This window comes from Eublepharis macularius, chromosome 12 (genome assembly GCF_028583425.1).
Source record: "Eublepharis macularius isolate TG4126 chromosome 12, MPM_Emac_v1.0, whole genome shotgun sequence".
Taxonomy (NCBI): domain Eukaryota; kingdom Metazoa; phylum Chordata; class Lepidosauria; order Squamata; family Eublepharidae; genus Eublepharis; species Eublepharis macularius.
Genome location: NC_072801.1, coordinates 11,904,264 through 11,925,553, shown reverse-complemented (window position 1 = coordinate 11,925,553; position 21,290 = coordinate 11,904,264). Strand labels below are relative to the sequence as shown.

The window sequence follows — 21,290 nt, the reverse complement described above, 5'->3', positions numbered from 1 at the left end:
GATGTGAAAGACCCTTACCCAAGACTCTGGAAAGCTGCTGGGCCGATTCGGTATAAGGCAGCTCCATCTGTTCATGTATTCGCTTGATTCCCGTTGCTTGCTGTCCGATGCAGGATCACGCTTGCGATCTCAGCCTCTTTACTGCTGTTGGTGGTGATTGATGCGGTTGTCTTGAGTGTGTTTGTCGATGGAGAACAGAGACTTGTGGAGAAAGAACAGTATAACTCCTGGGAAGGAAATAAAAACAGAGTTTTTTCACTGCAAGTAATTGCTACTGCAAGTAAAATGTCAAGATATAGGAAGGCTAGCCAAGGAGAAGTGTGAGGAGCAACTACCAAAGACATTATAAACAGCAGCAGGAGAGATTTAAAAATACATTAGCAGCAGGGAGTGTGCTTAAATTATCACATTGACGGTGCAATCCTGAGTTACTCTCAGCCCAAAGGGCTAAAACTACAGTAGTTCTGAATAGGAGTGCATGGTTGGACATGAAAATGTAATTAATGTCATGATGATCCAAAAGATGTTTACTTGGACTTAAGTCCCATGCTGCAAGGGTCCCCCTCCGCCCCTCTGCTCAAAGAAGTACAGATAAAATCTTGTCTTGCTGAGATTTGGATAATGAGGATCAAAACCAGAGAGCTTTTTGGAAGCAAAATACACTTCTGATTTGCAGTATTAAACTGTTTTAACAGCCGTTCTCCTGTCCTAAGGCAGAGTAGTTAGGGGTTTCCTACAGAGAATGCTTAGCCCCACACCAAACTACGATTCCAAGGATGTTGTGGAGGCGGCAGTATTGCCAAAAGAAAATGGTTCTTTTATACAGAAAACAATGAGCACACCTTGTGAAGAAAAATAGCTTTAAGTAATCGAAAGTAGTATGCAGGAAAAAAGTCACATCTTCAGAAAACTCCATGGGTGAGAATGATATGCTTAGGTCCCTTCTGCTGTCGGGAACCCTGTAGAACAACAGTGGACATGGCATCTCCCCCAGGTCAAACCACCTCGCATTGCTTGTCATCAAAGGAAGGACAACCTTCAAATAAGGTTTTTCATTGCACCCTATTGCCTGATCGTTTGAACTGGAGTTGCCCGGGAATGAACTTGGGACCTTCTGACTCGAGCGCTGGTGCATCAAGAGACCAGTCTTGTCTATTCTGACTGGCAGCAGATCTCCAGGGTCTCAGGTCTTCAGCTCTGACCTGATCCCAGGGCTTTTTTTCAGCTGGAACACGGTGGAATGGAGTTCCGGAACCTCTTGAAAATGGTCACATGGCTGGTGGCCCTGCCCCCTGATCTCCAGACAGAGGGGGGTTTAGATTGCCCTCCATGGAGTTCCGGAACCTCTTGAAAACGGTCACATGGCTGGTGGCCCTGCCCCCTGATCTCCAGACAGAGGGGGGTTTAGATCGCCCTCCGCGCCATGGCGCGGAGGGCGATCTAAACTCCCCTCTGTCTAGAGATCAGGAGGCGGGGCCACCAGCCATGTGACCATTTTCACTAAGGGTGATTTAAACTTTTTTTTAAAAAAAACCCTTGTTCCAGTTGACCCAAAGTGACATCATTGCACGATCCCGGAAGCGTGCATGCACTTTGCACATGCGCATGTAGTACCAGGGGCACCACCTCCTGCCAGGAGCTGCCCCCTGTGCTGGCCACCCACTGGGTTCCACCACCCCTTTTCCCAGAAAAAAAGCCCTGCCTGATCCTTTTAACTGATGATGCTAGGGATTGAACCTGGAACCTTGTGCATGCCAGGCAGATGCTCTACCACTGAGCCAGAGCTACCAAAACGATAATGGTGGTAGAGCACCTTCTCTTCAAGGAAAGGAAAACATGACTGGAGGTTTGGCACAAAAAAAAATGGATATGATAAAGCAGGCTTCTTTCGAAGGTCTGGTCTGACGTTTGTGTGACTGGGTCAGGCCCTGCATACCATAATTTATCAAAATGCAAAAGGAAAATGCAGACAGGTTCTAATTTTCTCAGTAATTCAATTTGTATTAACAGTTTAATTATTGCTTAAGTTTAGGCATGCTAGCATTCTCCTGGACTGCCTGATCCTGGTGGGGTTTGCCTTGTGGGCCCCTTGACTGCCCTTGGTGGGCCAGATGTGGCCAACCAGCCAGATGTTTGACAACTCTGTGATAGAGGCTTATAAAAATTGTGACTGGTGGAGGAGAGGGTAATCTGTCACTTGCTTTCACAGCCCTGGTGCAGAGTCAGCCACTGAAATTAGCTCGCGGTGGAAGTGTCAGGATAGACAAAAGAAAATGACTCTTTGCCCAATGCACAATTAAGCGAACAGAATTTGCTGCTGCAAAAACGTTATGATGGTCATTTAGCAGCCATTAGCTTCCTTATTTATTTATTTTAAAAAAGATACGTTCCATATTTCTGTTTCCAAGCCTTCAAGGCAGTGTGCAATGACTAAAGCCATTAACAATAAAACTCAGCTATCTCAAGCTAAAGTATAAAATCCAGTTTAGAGGGGTAACAGTGGCAAGAAGCAGCAAGACTTTTTTTAAAACACAGATGAATAATCAGATTTTAATTTTGGTGCATAGATGAGAAAAGAGTCAGTAGCAAATTAATTTTCTGGAGAACATATTCCAGCAGTGGGGCAGGAGCACAGAAAAGATTTGCCCCCAGTTGCCCTTTGCCTGACATCTGAAGAGATGGGAGCATCCTGTGCAGGACCTCAGGTGATGATCTCAATGCTTGGACAGGTTCATACGGGAGACTCTTCTGCTTAGATGGCTTAGACCTGGGCTCTCCCACCTTGCTGAACCTGTGGGATTTGGGGTATCTGCACAACAAATTGGCAGAGGTGGGGGTTGAGGCAATCACAGAATGGCTGTCATGGCAACTAGGTCCAATTACCAAGTCGTAGGAGGAGCCACAAAATGTTGGGAAGTTGCAAGCAGGCTTACCACCTTCTGCCTATTCTCGCAGTGGGAGAAAATGGAGGGGTATGGCATCACAGGTGTGCCAACCCCACTTTTTGCTCTATGTCCATGGCGGCGCATCATGGATCTAGGAATTTCCCCAGATTCTATGGTAAAGACCATAGTGTTTGGGGAAACTTCTAGAGTCGTGATGCTCTGTCTACCCTCTGCACCAGGAGCTGCCAGTTGTAGGCCTGGTAGGGTTGCCAGATCCCCTTATCCTTCTGGTGGATACCTTCCATGAGGGTAAGGGGACCCGGCACTTACCTCCAGCTTCTTCTCACATGCGAGCAATGCACGCATTCCTGGAACGATGTGATTATGTCTCTTCTGGAAGTGACATCATCACACAGGCCCCAAGAGTGCTACCGGGCTTTGTGAAATCCAGCAGCACTCCCGGACCTGACCTCACACCATGCTGGGAGTGCACTCCAGAAGGCCCGTTCCTGCACCTTTCCCCCACTGGTCAGGTGAGTTGCGGTAGGGGAGAAGGCTGGGAGCAGGGGATCCCCCACCCCCACCAGGGAGCCAGCTGCAAGCCGAGTGTCCTATGCTAGAAGCAGTTGTTTCTGAATAGGTGCCCCCTACAGATTCAAAGGTGATGTCCCCCCCCCCCTTCTGAAGCACCTCCTCTTCTAGTGAGGCTGAGAAAAGTCAGGATTGGCTCATTTATTTGAGAAAGAGATGTTGGGGAAAGAAGCAAGTGGTCACCAAGAAACACATAATTGGGCAACATAGAACACCTACACATCACAGTGGGTATCACTGAACCGTTAGACCAATTTATGATAGGTCTATTAATGGCTGTTAATCATTTGGGAAGTCTGTGTGGGGGAGGCCGTGGCAAGGATTTTGCCTTGTCTTGTGAAACGGGATGTAGAATTTGGTAAAAGTTTTGGCCAGAACCAGCAGGGATATGATTTTGGGCTTCTCATGGAATAGAAAATATTCTCTGCTTATGTGTGAATGAGGTCAAATCTGAACTGGCAGCTCAAAGGATTGTTATCTGTGGACAATTATATAAATATGTGTGCAAAGTGTTGATTTAAGTAGATGTATTTTCCAAATAGATGTTACAGCAGATCTCCTTGTGGTCATCTCTCTATATAAAGACAAGTGTCCTGACTGACTCATCAATGCCCAGCCCAAACCCCTGAACCTAGAAGTGTGAAATTTGGGGAGGACGTACTTTTTATGGTGTAGAGGCTCATTAAGAAGGGATTTTAAGAAATTCGCCCCCTAAGGGGGTAAAAAGGGGTAAAATGTGTTTTCCCAGAGGGATACAGTTTCCCTGTGTGGCTGGGAGGCGTCTCATCCCCCCCCCCCGCCAACTGCCAACTCAGCTACTCTGCCTTGAGGTCATTTGCATATGCAGCCTTGATTGGTCATCACCCCAACATTCTAAACAGTATGGAGGACACATACGGTACTCAGGACACATTCAATGACTCCCAGTCATTGAACGTGTCCTGAGGTAAAAATACACCTCCCCTCTAGGTTTGCCAGTCTCCCTGTGGGGCCTGGCTTTCCTGTGTGGCTGGCAGGCTGATGGGTCAGCTGTGGAACTCTGTGTTCTGAGGTAAAAATTAGGTCAAGGAAACTGCAGACAGTTGAAGAAAGACAGCATGGTGATCCTACCACCTGAGGGGGAAACCACCAATGAGGTCTACAAAGAGGTCCTTCTTTGTAGGAAAAAAAATCCTTTTAAAATCTCTTCAATAAATGTTACATTTTGAAATTCACTTCATCAGTTTTCTGCATCAACACGCTTCATTTTACTCAAACACCTTTGTGAAGCTCGGGTACAATGCTATTATACTACAAAACCAATGCAAGCCCCACCCACCCCCCAACCAAAAAATGTTACATACCCATAAGTATTATAACTGGATTTAAAGTAGTTAAATACCATAGCGAAGCACGGGCATCAAGCTAGTACAGTATATATTTGACTAGTTGCTCAAGCCCTCTAATTTTTATTTTCTGAAAAACAAAACAAACCCCACTTGTGTGTATTAAATTAGCATGTGGTATCATTTCCTGCCCTCTTTCTTTCTTCGTGTGTCTGCTTCATTAGTGTTTTACCACATTGGGCGGTTTTCTGTGCATTGTACTATTCTGAATAATATATTGATGGTTATGAAATACTTTACTGGTCTCTTTAATGAGGCTGAGAGCATATTCTCACCGGCCTCTCTTAGGTATATGTTTTTGGGCACACATCCCAGTTAATGATATAAAGCATTCATATTTATTAGGGATGGAGTCAATAGAATTAAATTCCATGCCAAGATCTATACAGGAACATCTCCAATTTGGCTTTTTGGTTGTTAAATCATGGCTGCGAGCCGCTGTGGAGTAGTCTCTGTGGCCACATACATGGTTTTATGTTGTCATTTCACTATGACCCGGTGTTCTCTCCTTTCTAATTTTGCTGTTCACTGATTTGGGCAGAAAGAGAAACCAAGGGACAATGGCACGGGGATCTTGTGATCAAGCATGAGGTCCAGAGGAATTTGACTAAGCCCAATGTGGTTTAAAAAAAAAAAGAAAAAAGATGGCTTACATCATTGATCCAGAGAAGTTAGCTGTGTTAGTCTGTCATTGCAAAATAGTAAAGAGTCCACTAGCATCTTTAAGAGCAACCAACTTTATTGTAGCATAAGCTTTTGAGAACCACAGCTCTCCTCATCAGATGTATCTGACGAAGAGAGCTGTGGTTCTCGAAAGCTTATGCTACAATAAAGTTGGTTGCTCTTAAAGGTGCTACTGGACTCTCTACTGTCTAGTTTACATCATTGTATGCTGAACACGGTGAACCATAAGGCCATGTCAAGTGGAGGAACTGGGGTATGCTCATGCGCAGGGCTTTTTTTCAGCCGGAATGCAGCCAACTGAGTTCCGGCACCTCTTGAAAATGGTCACATGGCTGGTGGCCCCGCCCTCTGATCTCCAGACAGAGGGGAGTTGAGATGGCCCTCCACGCACGGCGTGGAGGGCAATCTAAACTCTCCTCTGTCTGGAGATCAGGGGGCGGGGCCACCAGCCATGTGACCATTTTCACTGAGGATGATTTAAATTTTTAAAAACTCCTCCCCTTGTTCCAGTTCACGCAAAGTGACATCATTGCACGGTCCCGGAAGCGTGCGTGCACTTTGCGTGTGTGCATGTAGTACCGGGGCACCACCTCCCCCACCAGGAGTTGCCCCCTGTGCTGGCAACCCACTGAGTTCTACCACCTCTTTTCCCAGAAAAAAAAGCCCTGCTCATGCGACTTTTGTACAATGCCTCCAGGAGCCTTTAAATCAGTCTTGTGGAAGGGAGAATTTGAAAGGAGCTGTCAGGAAAAACATGTAAAAGGAGGTCTTTTTGATGAGGAGGAAGGAAAATGAAATGGCTTTTGTCTCGGCTATGGCTGCCATCCTGTAATGTTCCATCTGACGTGTCTGGTTTTCTTGGCCACTTCTGCATCCACACATTGTTCGTAGTGTGCTGCTGTTGTGCAATATCCAATACAATCCACAGCTGGATTTTCCTGTGGGGATAAACCCATCCAGTGGCAATTTTTTTGGGTACGGTGCAGTGTCCAACGCTGTGTGAATGTAGTTCATGTGTTTGTAATTTTGTTCTGTTGTTGTGAGTCGCCTTGAAGACTCTAATGGGCAGAGCAGTACGTGAAATAAACCTTGGGCTTGATGGTGCTGCCGTTCAGCAACTGCCCCGTAAAGTCTGGGCACAGTGCCCACAAATGGGACCATCTTGGATATCTGACTGGAACCCAAACCAGGTGCAGTGGGATGGAGGCAGGGAAGGAGGCCAGCAGAGGGCAGTGGCTTGGGCTGATTCCACACACGATGGATAATGCACTTCCAATCCTCTTTATATTTGGAACGGATTTTTTTGTGTGCAGAACAAAAAATCCACCTCAAACGATTGATAAAGTGCATTGAAAGTGCATTATCCAACGTGTGCGGAATCAGCCTTGCAGTGTAGTCCTAACCAAAGCGACACCTTCTTTTAAATCCACTGAAACCAATTGGCTTAGAAAGATGTGACTTGGCCTAGGGTTACACTATCAGTCCACAGTTCTATGAGTGCATGGGAGCAAGGCATAGGGTTGCCAAGCTCCAGGTGGGGCCTAGAGACCTCCCAGAGTTACAACTGATCTCTGGACGACAAGAGATCATTTCCCCTGGAGAAAATGGCTGCTTTGGAAGATGGACTCTATGGCATTATACCTCATTGAGGTCCCTCCCCAGGCTCCACCCTCCCTCCCAGTCTCCATAAATTTCCCAACCCAGAGTTGGCAAGCAAGGCCCATTGGATAGAGTTGTATGAGTAGGTTTCAGCCAATAAATCTCTTGCTGGCAGAAAGCCAACCTTGGCCCTTTGCCAAGGCAATGATTAATCTTCAGAGTGCCAAAGCCAGTCCACGCAGAGAGGCCAGCACAGGGAGTAGGTTTTTGTTGCTTGCAGAACTCATCCCATAGTGTTGGTGAGTGGCATGGGCTGCTGCTAGAAGAAAGGGGGGGGGGGGAAGGTTTCTTCCTCTCTGCCCCAGCAGCTCCTGGCTAGCAGATCAACGGAATGCAGCCGGTGTTCCACCTCCAGTAAGCCACCGAGTGTTTTTTAAGCTCATGATGTCGGAAAATAGAAGATGGGTTCCCTGCTTCCTTTTGAGGATTGGGGGGCGGGGGCTGCTTTTCAGCTCAGCCTAGGTTTCAAAGCGATCTCTGCCAGGTCTCTCGAAGGCATGCTTTTTTCAGAATAATAATGATCTCTCGAGCACTTCATCTGTCTCCAAGTGAAGTTTCTGATCTGACCTGGACTGCATCGCACTGATTTTTCCTGCCTGAAGGGCTCCCCCCCACACACACACACATTTCTCCTCCTTCATCAGAACAGTTGCAAGCAGGTGAAAAGAAGACAAAGGGCTGAGCAGATTTGAGCTGCAAAGTAGTTTGCTCAATCAGAGGCCGAGTGCAGCGTGTGAGTGAATCAGAAAGCAGCTAGTCCTTGCCAGAGCCGCAGTGGGGGAAGATGGTTCCATTTTTAAAAAAGAAAAGCACCTGTCCGTTTTGTTTCTGCCGATGCAACACAGTTCTTGGAAATCGGTTGTTGTTAGACTGAATCGGGATCTGTTGTGACATTCGTGAGCTGCCGTGGCTATTCTCATATCTCTTTTTAAACAGAGGAGGCAGGAAGCCCAAATCTATTGTTTTCAGTCAGTCCACGTTGGTGACTTCACACCTGCAAATTGTGACTGACGCCACCACGGTTTCCATGGCGCTCTGGCAGCCTTCACAAGGTGTCGCATTGTAGCTTAAGTGGCACTCAAATCAGAGGCTGTAGAATATACTGCCTGAGAGCAAATGAGATATCTTTAAAAGTTCCAGTCATTTGCATTTGTTGATGCACTTTTCTGAAAGTGAAGACAGCTACTTTGCAAAAAAAATGTGAAGGAGAGAAGGAAGGTGAAACAGCGAGCAGCCAGACATGGGGTCAGGCTAGGTTAAGAGCATTAGCAGTCAAAGCAAAAATAAATAATACCTGACTTTTATATAATGGCCTGAAAGGTTCAAAGTGCTTCACGTACATTATCTTGGTAACCCTAATAAAGGCCTTGTAAAGAAGGCCATTGCAGAGATAACAGTAGAGCACCTGTTTTGCGTGACTCCAGTTCAATCCCAGGTGCCGTCTGTTAAAGGCCAGTTTGGAAACTGATTTCCTGTTAAAGTCCAGTTTGGTGTAGTGGTTAAGAGCGCGGGACTCTAATCTGGAGAGCTGGGTTTGATTCCCCACTCCTCTGCTTGAAGCCAGCTGGGTGACTTTGGGTCAGTCACAGCTCTCTCGGAACTCTTTCAGCCCCACCCACCTCACAGGGTGATTGTTGTAGGGATAATAATGACATACTTTGTAAACTGCTCTGAGTGCGCATTAAGTCGTCCTGAAGGGCAGTATATAAATTGAATGTTGTTGTTGTTGTTGTTATCAAAGGGGAACTGAGAATAACTACACGATGCAAACCCCTTGGATCATGACCAGGTCTGTTAGGCGGACTTCCAGTCAGGCACAAGTTGTGAGTTCCCACAAGGAATCTCAATTCCCAGAAGTGTGAGGGGCGTATGTGGATTAGGAGCATGGCAGACAGAGAGGTGTTCAGGCCTTTACCCCTGACCTGAAACGGCCCCAGGAAGCCACAGTTTGTTCCCTTATAGTAATCTGGGTGTACCCCATTGGTCCACATGGAGCAATCAAACTGACAAAAAACTCCCCTTGGGACCTGTCAAGATCGGCAGAGGCGGCTCCCTCTTGATCACTGATTCCCCCCAATAACATGCCACCACTCTAACTAAATAGGCTTGACCCTTCATCAATTGTTTGGTGCCTCTAAGCACGTGCAGAGTGCTCACAATGGCCTGAGCAGAAGGCCCATGAGTGAGGACAGCACAGCTTAACTTAATCAAAGAAAGGTCTTTATTGAACTGCAGAGAATATAAATTGTAGAGAGCACACAATATATAGGAAGCTGCCTTGCACTAAGCTTACAGATAAGGAAAAGAAAGAACAGAAAGTTGCTAATGCCTAACTACCATGTTGAGAGTTACCAAGTAATGCCCCAGACATCTACTACTGAGATGGGCATTTCATGCTAGGGAAAGGAGAAGACAAGCCCGTCCTTTCAGACCCTCCATTCTCCATTCGCCTCTGAGCCACGAAAGCACATATGTAAAGGATTGTTGGGCCCTTTTATACTCTCCTCCATAGCTGAACTGGCCTCTGCTCATGTAGACACCGGTAGGACACAAAGTCAGTTTTATGACAGTACCAAGAGGCTAAAGCAACATAGCACTATTTCTCCCAAGGATGTCAGTTACACAGGCCTCTCAGGTTAAGCAAATGATGTTTAATTGCACTGCCCTCTTTCCTTCCTACTCTCCCCTAGGGGAGTGCACCCGGAAAAGATTTGGGTTTCCCACTTCGGAACAATCCAGAATAACCCAAGCCACTTCGAATTTCAGGTATTTAAACCACTTTGATGTGCCCCATAAAGATTTAGAAGCACACTGAAGCTCAAAGAAGCACTTTTTTTGCTGTTTGCAAATGGCAAGAAAAGTGTTGCTTCATGCATCCCTTGCCGCCTTTTTCACCCAATGAGAGGGAGGAGGAGGAGTGAGTCACTACAACCCCCCGCCCCTTCCACTGGGTAAAAACAAGTGGGAAACTCAAAGCAGCACTTTTCTTGTTGTTTGCAAACGGCAAGAAAAGTGCTGTGGCTGCTGCCGCTCTACACAAAGTTTTCCGAAGCATTACGAATTCCTTTGGAAAGCTTGGCTTCGGTATTTCCAAATCGGCTCAGCGATGCTGGGGCCGATTCGGGAATAGACATACTGAGCTTGTCTTACTTAGTATGAGACAACTTCGTATTGGGAAAAGGCTTTAGCTCTGCGACAGAGTGCTGGTTTGGCATGCAGAATGCTGCAGGTTCAGTCCCCAGCATCTCCATTTAGGGATGCAGGAAAAGATTTTTTATCTTTTATCTGCTTTCCCAGGGAGATGCTGCCAATACTGATGTTGATGAATCGATGATCTGAAGTACACGGTGGCTTGATAGGCCCAGATTAGTATTGCATTGCTGCAGAGTTTGAGGCTGGGAGACTGTGGCTTACTGATGGCCTTGTTAAAAGTTCATGGCTGGGGCAAGGTTTGGCCTGGGACTTTCTGACTCAAGTTAAACCAGGGAGAGGAAGCGAGGGAGGCAAAGTGGGGTAGGCTAACCCATAGATACTGCGTGCTCCTGGTTCTGTGTTTAGAGGTGCTTCAACTATCAGGGAGAATCCTTGTCATTTTGTGACAAAAAAACCTTCTTATGTCCAGAAAACACGCATATGTGAGCACAAGAGCAACATGTATTTGGGAACATCCGGAGCACCATTGGTTTCACATTTTACAGAATATAAACATCTACCAACAGACATTATTTTCTGGGCTATACAAAAAATACCAGGCCAGAATGACGACTTATTAAGGAGAAAAGAAGGTGAATGGATACGCAGTCTCTGGTTCCTCATGGTTCAAATGAGAGTTTAGATCTCCTTTACATGTTTGGTGTAGTGGTTAAGAGTGCGGGACTCTAATCTGGAGAGCCGGGTTTGATTCCCCACTCCTCCACTTGAAGCCAGCTGGGTGACCTTGGGCTAGTCACAGCTCTCTGGAGCTCTCTCAGCCCCACCCACCCCACAGGGTGTTTTGTTGTGGGGATAATAAGGACATACTTTGTAAATCGCTCTGAGTGGGCATTAAGTTGTCCTGAAGGGCCGTATATAAATTGAATGTTGTTGTTGTTGTTGTTGTTGTTGTTGTTGTTGTTGTTGTTGTTGTTAAGGTGACTGAGCTCCTTTTAAAAATCACTGGCCCTTTAAGCTCTAAGGATACCTTGACCCTCACCTAGTTCTAAGATACAGGTAGCTTTATCTTATTTATTCTATTGTTTAAAGTGAAACTTGAAATACTCCTTAGAAGGTATGTTATCGTGTTGACTTTTAGTACTCTAGAGTGAACTCTGTATGCAAACATTTTTGTCTTTCTTATATTCTGAAAATAATAAATGGTTGCAAACCTGGATGCTGTTAAAGAACAATTTCCCAAGGCAAATCTGTAACATGTTTGGATGAGTATTTCTGCATCATACTTCAATGTTTTCATCTTTACTATCCAAGTGCTCTAATTTATCTGGTTAAGGTGACTGAGCTCCTTTTTAAAAGCATTGGCCTTTCAAGATCTAAGGACAACTGGATCACACTTGGTTCTAAGATACAGGCAGCTCTATCTCATTCGCCTTATTGCTCAATGTGAAACTTGAAATACTCCATGGAAGGTATGTTATTAAGCTGGTTTGTAACACTCTGCTTTAACTTATGCATGTAGATGTTTTTGTGTTCCTTCCATTCTGGAAATAACAAATAGTTGCAGTTTTGGATATTGATAAAGAATTACTTTTAAGGCAAACATGTAAGATGCTCAGATGGGTAATTATGTATTTGTATTTTAACATGTTCAATCTTAACCATCTATGAGTTTAAATTGACAAGCTATTTCTTTTGATATTTTATAACAGATCCCCTGACGAAGCTCAATAGCAAAATGTGTAGGGATAAAAAGATCTTAAATCCTTTCACCTTGCATCTGGTCCCCCCCCCCCTTTTTTCCCTCTGCCTTTTGGTGCGGCCACTCTTTCTCCACCGTCCCTAGTAAATCTATTTCCTTATATCTCGTTGAGCTTTTTCAAGATGCCTCATTAAAAAATGTTGTTAGTGGTGTTGTTATTCTGCCAGGCACAGAGAAGCAGAGTCAGAAGGACAGCTCAGTCTGGGGACTGAGCCAGGGGTCAAGGAGAATGATCTTTCACATACAAACAGATGCTGTGCCACTGAGCTGAGGACCACTCCCGAGAGGATGTCTGAACACATGAAAATGCTTATACTGCGTCAGACGCTTGGCCTGCCAAGGTCAGTCTTGGCTACCCGGGCTGGCTGTGGTTCTCCAGGCTCTCGGGTCAAGTTCTTTAACATCACCTCCCACCTGATCCTTTTAACTGGAGGTGTCAGTGGTTGTACCTGGGACCTTCTACATGCAAAGCAGATGCCCTGCCCCTGAGCCACAGCCTCACCTGTAGTGTTCCTTCAATTATAATTGGCTTTGCAATGTGCAGTGGTTCACCTCTTCATGGCCTACTGTGTCTTTTACTGAGGAATGGTAACAGGACCTGAGCAGAGGTTCATTTATTCCCTCTCCATTTTAGCGCTTTTTTATGTAACCACATTTTTATTCTATTTTTTTTTTATTTTTTTGATCTTCCTTGCCTTAGTTCATTAGGCCAGTATTCGTTTGCTTTTGTAAGATGATATTCCCAGGGCCACCATGAACTGTTGGATTTGTATTACTTGAACCCTCCCGCTGAGCCTGTTTTCCCACCCACTGGTAAGCGCCTTCACCAGTTGGAGCTGGGAGCAGCCACAAGGGGTCAGTGGGGAAAGAGGAAACAGGACTCGCATCAGGCTGGGCAAGATTGGCTCCTGTAGGAAACATTGCCAGTGGCTTGTGTTCTATTACACTATCTGCAGGGCTTTTTTTCTGGGAAAAGAGGTGGTGGAACTCAGTGGTGGGACTCAGGACTGCACAATGACGTTGCTTTGGGTCAGCTGGAACAAGGGGGGAGTTTTTTAAAGTTTAAATCACACTCAGCGAAAATGGTCACATTGCCGGTGGCCAGCAGTGTGCAGAGCAATCTAAACTCCCCTCTGTCTGGAGATCAGGGGGCGGGGCCACCGGCCATGTGACCACTTTCAAGAGGTTCCAGAAGAAGTGCACAGTATTATATCTGGGCCACAAAAATGGGAAACACAAATACTGGATGGGGGATACACTTCTGGGAAGTAGTATATGTGAAAGGGATCTTGGGGTAAGAGTGGACTGTATACTAAATATGAACAGTCAGTGTGATGCAGTGGCGAAAAAGGCCAATTCAATCCTGGATTGTATCAAAGGAGCCATAGCGTCGAAATCACAGGAGGTCATAGCTTCGCTCTATACCGCCTTGGTCAGGCTGCACCTGGAGTATTGTGTGCAGTTCTGGAGGCCTCACTTCAAAAAGGATGTGGACAAAATCGAGAGGGTGCAGAGGAGAGCGACGAGGATGATCAGGGGTCTGGTGACTGAGCCCTACGAGGAAAGGCTGAGGGCCTTAAGAATGTTTAGTTTGGAGAAGAGGTTGAGGGGGGACATGATTGCTCTCTTTAAATATTTGCAAGGCTGTCATTTGGAGGAGGGCAAGGAGCTGTTCCAGTTGGCAGCAGAGGGTAGGACCCGAAGCAACGGGCTTAAATTACATACACAAAGGTACCGGCTGGATATTAGGAAAAACCTTTTCACAGTCAGAGTAGTTCAAAAGTGGAATCAGCTGCCTAGGGAGGTGGTGAGCTCCCCCTCACTGGCAGTTTTCAAGAAGAGGCTGGATGAATATTTGTCAGCTGATCCTGCACTGGGCAGGGGGTTGGACTAGATGGTCTGTATGGCCCCTTCCAACTCTATAATTCTATGAACTCTGTTCCACCGCATTCCCGCTGAAAAAAAGCCCTGGCTATCTGAATATGTCAAGAGAAACCTTCCCAGCAAGCTCAAACTGTTCACAAACTGCCAAACCAATGGATAAAAAAAAGTCCTAAACCAGCTGGTTGGTTTGAGCATCCCTATTAAAAATTAGGGTCGTTGGAAGGATCACGGTACACATTCAGAATCCAGCTGCAGTGTTTTATTAATTTATTTATATAATTTATGCTCCAACTTTCTCCTCAGAGGGGGACCCGAAGCAGCTTGCATCATTCCCCTCGCATCCGTTTTCGCCTCACAACAATCCTGGGTAGCCATTTTAGTCTGTCTGTAGCAGTAGAAAAGAGTAAGAGTCCAGTAGCACCTGTAAGTCTTACAAAATTTGTGGCAGGGAGCTTTTGTGAGCCACAGTTCACTTTTTCAGATAATAACCCTGTTAGTTATAGGGGTGCCAGACCCCCAGTGGGGGCGGGAGATCCCCTGCCCTTGCCCCCCACACCCCGCCCCCACTTACATCGCCAGCGGGGGGGCGTACACCCTCTGTGCGTGCTCCCCTGTGGAGCTGTGCGCTCCCGCGGATCAGGCCCGTTTTGAGCCATTTTGGGCCCATTTTGAGCCACTGCGGAGTGCAGGAGCGCTCCTGCACGCCGCAGCACTTCAAAATGGGCCCGATCCATGCCAAAACTGCCACGGATCGGGCCCATTTTGGCCCGGATCAGGCCCGTTTTGGGACACTGCAGCGCGCAGGAGCGCGCCCTTGCTCCACAGCAGCTCAAAATGGGCCCGATCCGCGGGCGCGTTTTGGGCCACTGTGGAGTGCAGGAGCGTTCCTGCTCACCACAGCAGCCCCCAACACAAGCCCCTGCGGAGCGTGGGCGCGCTTGCGCAGCGTGATGCGGGGGGCTTGCGCAGTGGGGGGCTAGCGCAGCACTTACCAGAAGTGACGTCATCACGCTTTGCAGGAGCGGATCAGAGCTAAGAGCCAGGCCCCAATCCCCCACTGGGAGATTGAGGGGACCTGGCAACCCTAGTTGGTTAGGTTAGCCTGAGAATGTGTGACAGGCCCAAGGCCCCCCAGAAAAATTCCCGTGGAAGAATGGGGATTTGAACCTGGGTCTCCAAGATCCTGGAGGGAAGGCAGCATGGTATAGCCCAATCTTGCTAGATCTCGGAAGCTAAGCAGGGTTGGTACTTGGATGGGAGACCACCAAGGAAGCCTCTGCAGAGGAAGGCAAAGGCAAACTTGCCCGTGCTGGAGCCGCTGTAAGTCGAGTGCAACTTAAGAGCCTTTTACACACACTCCGCAATCCTAGTCTAGCACTACCCACTACCCCACACTGCTTCTCTGTAGACCAGTGCTAAGAGGCAACATGAGGAGAAGGTTTCAGCCTGTACTCCCTGTCTGTGGGCCATTGTGTGAACCAGGAGGCTGGACTATGTGGAGCGCAGGTCTGATGCAGCAGGGCTCTTCTTATGTACCGCAAGATACTGCTAAGAATGGCTTTGAACACTGAAAGCATCATACAGATCCTGTTCTTGGGAGGCATCTTTGCTTTCTGACTTCAGACTAGATTTTCTGGGTTGCCTGCCCTGTGGTTGATCTTTGTCATTTGAGATGGCCACAGATGGCTGGTTGGCTAGAAGGATTCTTTTTTGTAATGCCTTCTAAACCTTATGGCCACACTTTCATACTTCGGGATATTTTAGGGCTCTTGAGGCGGTGAGTGCCTCTCCTTCAACCTGTACATAGGCGTGATCTGCTTTGATGTACGGCCAATCTCTTTGCCAAGACGAATGCAGCAGGCAGGACTCCAGGCCGTTCCATTTCCATTTAATTTGCATACACATGAGAGTCCTACAAATGCATTTTAAAAAAAGGCCGAGCTATTATTGTTTGCAAAGCCGAGATAAATCTGGAGGAAGCAAATGCTCTGATACGGCCTTGTGTTTGCTGAGCTCTGCAAAGTTTCTCTTCCCCCTGCACACAATTTCTTTCTAAGCACCCTCGCCACCCCCACCCCCCATCCTGCAAACATTTGAGAAAAGAATCCATTAGTTTGCTAGGAGATAACTGCAGAGCTATTGAGCTGATGGAATGCTCAGTATAGATCTCTAGTCCTGGAAACTTTTGGAGCTGCCAGGGCTAGAACCAGGAATCCACTGATCTGGATGCTGCTGCCCTCCAAGAAAGAATCACTGCCTGCATGGCAAATCAGCATACGGGTGGCATTACAAAGCCAATAGATGCAAAAGTGGTTTTAAGGCTGGGGGTGCTCTTTTTAATACGGTGAGTGATGTGGACCTGGTATGTGTGACCAAAACCTGGGTGAGGGAGAGTGAAACAGTTGCCCTGGGAGAACTGCCCCCCCCCCCAGGATATTCGGTCCTCCACCTGTCCCGAACAGGAGGTCGGGGGGGAGGGGTGGCAATCCTTGCCCGAGAGTCTTTCTCTTTCAGGCCACTCCCCACCCCTGAGATCTCTGGCATTGAATGTGTCGGCCTGGTGTGGGGTGCCGAGGAGAGTTTGGCTATCTGTCTGGTGTACCGACTGCCTAGCGCACCAGCAGATACCCTGTCACGCCTGCTAGAGGTGGTAGTGGGCTGGGCCTTGAAGTACTCCAGACTGATGGTGCTGGGGAACGTCAACATCCATGTCGATGATGCCTCCTCTGTGCAGTCTGTGGACCTGGTGTCTTCCATGGCAGCACGGGGACTCTCCCTACTTGTGTCGGCCCCTACACATCAAGCAGGCCACACACTAGATTTGAGCTTTGGGATGGGGTTAAATGTAGATCTGAAAGTGGTAGAACCGGTGCCATGCTCAGACCACTTGGTCCTGAAGGCTCGGCTGGGGATACCTCCCCACCCCCCGCAAGAGTGGTGAGCTGATTTATGCTCGCCCGCAGAGACTTATGGACCCGATTGGGTTCCAGAATGCTTTGCGGGATCCAATGCTCCATGGTGGTTCGTTAGATGAGCTCGTGGAGGACTGACAGTGCCGGCTCTCCAAAGCCATTGACGAAATCGCCCCCCGTCGCCCTCTTTGCCCCTGTGCAAGATGGGCTCCCTGGTATACAGAGGAGCTCCGACAGAAGAAGCGGGAGCTAAGATGGCTTGAGCGAGTGTGGCGACGATCTCGGGACGAAGAGGCAAGATCATCTTATAGAACATTTATGAAAGCCTATGAGGTGGCAGTGAAGGCTGTGAAGAAAGAGTTTTATGCCGCCTCTATCATGTCAGCTAGCTCACACCTGGCAAAATTGTTTAATGTGGTTCGGTCATTGGTCTCCTTGCCAGGGGGAGGCCATCAAATTTTGAATTTGGATATTAGCTGTGAGGCTTTTGGGAGCTTTTTTGCTGATAAAATCTTGTCTCTCCGCCGTGACTTGCCAGCCACAGTTGATTCAGTGAATGAGCTAGAGACCCCTTGGCCACCTTTGGGGCTGATATTCGATCATTTCAGCCCACTCTCTGGGGAGGAAATTGACAGGACCCTGCGATCAGTTAGGCCCACCACATGTCCCTTGGACCAATGCCCATCGTGGCTGGTAAAGGCCAGTGCCAAGGGGCTGTGGTCCTCGCTGGAGGCCATTGTTAACCTATCCTTAGGCTCCGGGGGTTTTCCTGGGCCATTAAAGGAAGCTGTGGTGAGGCCTCTTTTAAAGAAACCATCACTGGACCCCACTGACCTGGTCAATTACTGCCCAGTTTCGAACCTCCCGTTTCTGGGAAAGGTGATTGAGCAGGCGGTGGTGGAACAGCTGTGGGGCTTCCTGAAGGATGTCTCGGCCCCAGACCCCTTCCAGTCCGGGTTCCGTCCGGGACATGGTACGGAGACGTTGCTGGTCGCCCTCACAGACGATCTTCATAGACATCTGGATCGAGGCGGCTTGGCGCTGCTGATATTATTGAATCTGTTGGCAGTGTTCGATACAGTCGATTACAATCTTCTGACTCACCGCCTCGCCAATGTGGGGACACGAGGGACTGCCTTACAGTGGCTTGTCTCTTTTCTCCATGGTCGGTGACAGAGGGTGGCGTTTGGGGAGAAATTGTCTTACAGCCACCCTTTGGTGTGCAGGGTCCCACAGGGAGCAATACTCTCCCCTTTATTGTTTAACATCTATATGCGCCCCCTTGCCCAGTTGGTGCGAAGTTTCAGACTTGGGTGTCATCAATATGCAGATGACACCCAGTTGTATCTGATGATGGATGGATGGCCCGGCTCAGCCCCAGATGTCCTGGAACATGCTTTTGCAGCCGTGACTGGTTGGTTGAAGCAGAGTCGGCTGAAACTGAACCCGACGAAGACGGAGGTCCTGTACTTGAGCCATGGGGGATTAGGTTTGGGACTCCAGCTCCCGGCCCTTGATGGGGCACCGTTACTGCCAGTTCCGAGGGTTAAGAGCCTGGGGGTGATCTTGGATGCCTCCCTGAAAATAGAGGCACAGGTCACAGCAGTTGTCAGGTCTTCTTTTTTCCATCTGCGGCAGACCAGGCAACTTGTCCCTTACCTGTCAACCCGTGACTTAACCACAGTGATCCAAGCAAGGGTCATCTCTAGGCTAGATTACTGTAACTCGCTCTATGCGGGGCTGCACTTGAGCCTGACCCAGAGATTACAGCTGGTACAAAATGCAGCGGCTTGTGTTATTACGAGCATATAACACCGTTCTTACACGAGCTGCATTGGTTGCCAGTGGAGTACTGGATCAGATTCAAGGTTCTGGTATTGACCTATAAGGCCCTGTGCAGACTGGGACCAGCATATCTACGGGACCGTCTCTCCCCATATATTCCCCAGAGGACACTCCAATCAGGGGACACACAGCTGTTGGTGGTCCCTGGCCCCAAGGAGGCCTGCCTAGCCTCAACTACAGCCAGGGCCTTTTTGGTCCTGACTCCCACCTGGTGGAATGCTCTGTCTGCTGAAATCAGGGCCTGGCAGGACCTACTATCTTTTCGCCGGGCCTGCAAGACAGAGTTGTTCTGCCAGGCTGAGGCTGGGCCTCCGCCAGCCTGGGAAAAGGGGGTGTATAAAACCCTCCCTGTGAAGGCTGTCCACCACCCTGTTTTAAATGTGTTGTTTTTAATGAACATGTATTTTTAATTGTATTTTAATTGTGTTTTTAATATGTTGTTATCCTCCCTAAGCCCGCTCACAGGGAGGGCGGAATACAAATTTGAAATAAATAAATAAAATAATACAAGCAAAAGATTGTGAAATCTTTTTCCAGGAAGAGAATACATCAGTACATGTCAGAGAATACACTGTTTATCAAGGGGAAATGAACTTCCTACAGGAATGGAGTAACTATCCCTTATAACAGTCAGTGGATTTAGCTTATCTGGGTAAACATAGCCCAATAATTTGTCTATAGACAGGATGCAAAACCTTTGATTTACTGATCTTCTTCCTACCCTTGGCCCTCATTTTCCTGTTTTTCTAGGGGGGCAAGTTAGAGATGGACGAGTGTATGGAGACCCTCAAGGACGAAGAGGATGCCCTGTGGGAGAATGTGGAATGCAATCGGCACATGTTGACTCGGTACATCAACCCAGCCAAGCTGACCCCATATCTGCGTCAATGTAAGGTCATCGATGAACAAGATGAAGACGAAGTGCTCAACTCTCCTATGCTGCTATCCAAAATTAACCGAGCAGGTACAACTTTGTAGCTCAGGTGTGATGATGATGACTCAGGCATTATGATGGAGCTAGTCTTCCGAAGGAACTTTAGTATGAGACATAGCATCTGTGACAAGGTTAAACCAAGAGAGGGGTTGACTCTGGAATAGAGCCACTTGGTTCACTTCAAGAGTCTTTAGTAATCTTCTCAAGATGTTACATGTTTGCATTGTCCCTAGGCCGGCTATTGGACATTCTTCATACGAAAGGAGAAAGGGGCTACGTGGTTTTCTTAGAAAGCTTGGAATTCTACTACCCTGACCTTTACAAACTGGTGACAGGGAAGGAGCCGACACGACGGTTTTCCACTATTGTTGGTAAGATGGATCCACACTATCTTGAGGGAAACATAAATGTTCTCGCATGGAGCTTACGCGGAGCTCTGATAGGAGCAAGTCTTGGGGAGAGAGGGAACAGAATAAGTGGGACTATAGGTGTCTAACACATTGTTGCCTGCATTCTGATGGACTCTCATTTGATATGATAGTTCCAAGTCCACCGAATAATCCCTGACATATCTATCTGCTCAACCTTTGGTTGGCCAGGCTGGTCATTGCATTTTGGCTTCTTCTTCTTGCATTCCAGTCTTGAGACCTATTGGACGTCTAGCTATATTTTCTCTTGCTCTGCTGCTCTGCTGCAATGTAATGTGGCCCTGGTATCCTTTGGAAGGGGTGCATCTTACCAATCTGCTCAGCCCTCCACCAGCAGAAGGAGACTTCATCTGAAGGCTCCATATGTAGCAGAAAGGAGTGGTAAAATACCAACCATTGTCTTCTTATTTTAGTAGAGGAAGGCCATGAAGGCCTTACCCATTTCTTGATGAATGAGATCATTAAGCTGCAACAGCAAGTCAAGACCAAGGATGCCCAGCGGTGTGAACTCTTAGCCAAATCCCGCCAGATGGAGGATGAGACGAAGCAGATGAAACTCAACAAAATAGAGCTGCTGACCTTCCAGGAGAGGTACAACAAAATGAAAGAAGAGCGGAACAACTACAACGACGAGCTGGTCAAAGTTAAGGATGAGAACTACAACCTGGCAATGAGGTATGCCCAGCTGAGCGAAGAAAAGAATATGGCCGTGATGAGAAGCCGAGACCTTCAACTAGAGGTGAGAGATGCATTGTGGGAAAGAAATGTGAAGGTTGCAGTTGCCTGGACTGTTTTCTTTGACAGTAATATGGCTGTGGTACAATTGACAGATTGCCTCTTTTGTTGTTTCTGTGCTTTGGAGATAAACCAATCCAACAGTCATGCCCTTACTTGAGGAACTCAGAGAAATGTGGTTGAGTGAACAAGGATAGGAACATCTAGCAGAATTCTCAACAACCTCCCGCAATGTTACTGTTCTCAGACAAGGGGACTTCAAAGGGAGCATCCAGCAGGAAATTGCTAAATTAGAATTCATGGACTTCTAAATAATTGAATTAGAATTCATTCATCAAGACTGTTCACTTCCACTCCTGTGGTTTAAACAAGGGTCTGGGATTCATTCTCTATAGGATCTTACGTATCCCTCTGTAAATTCCTCCTGTATATACTT

The 21,290-nt window shown here is 47.4% G+C and overlaps 1 protein-coding gene across 1 annotated transcript in view; it reads left to right on the top strand.

Moving 5' to 3' along the window:
• Positions 1-21,290, top strand: part of CARD11 (caspase recruitment domain family member 11) — a 112,356-nt gene that overhangs the window by 36,277 nt on the left and 54,789 nt on the right. Inside the window, exons 2-4 of the mRNA XM_054995271.1 lie at positions 19,508-19,721; positions 19,925-20,062; positions 20,533-20,858. Of these exons, the coding sequence (XP_054851246.1) occupies positions 19,523-19,721; positions 19,925-20,062; positions 20,533-20,858 (663 nt within the window). The 5' untranslated portion in view covers positions 19,508-19,522. The remainder of the gene's footprint in view (positions 1-19,507; positions 19,722-19,924; positions 20,063-20,532; positions 20,859-21,290) is intronic.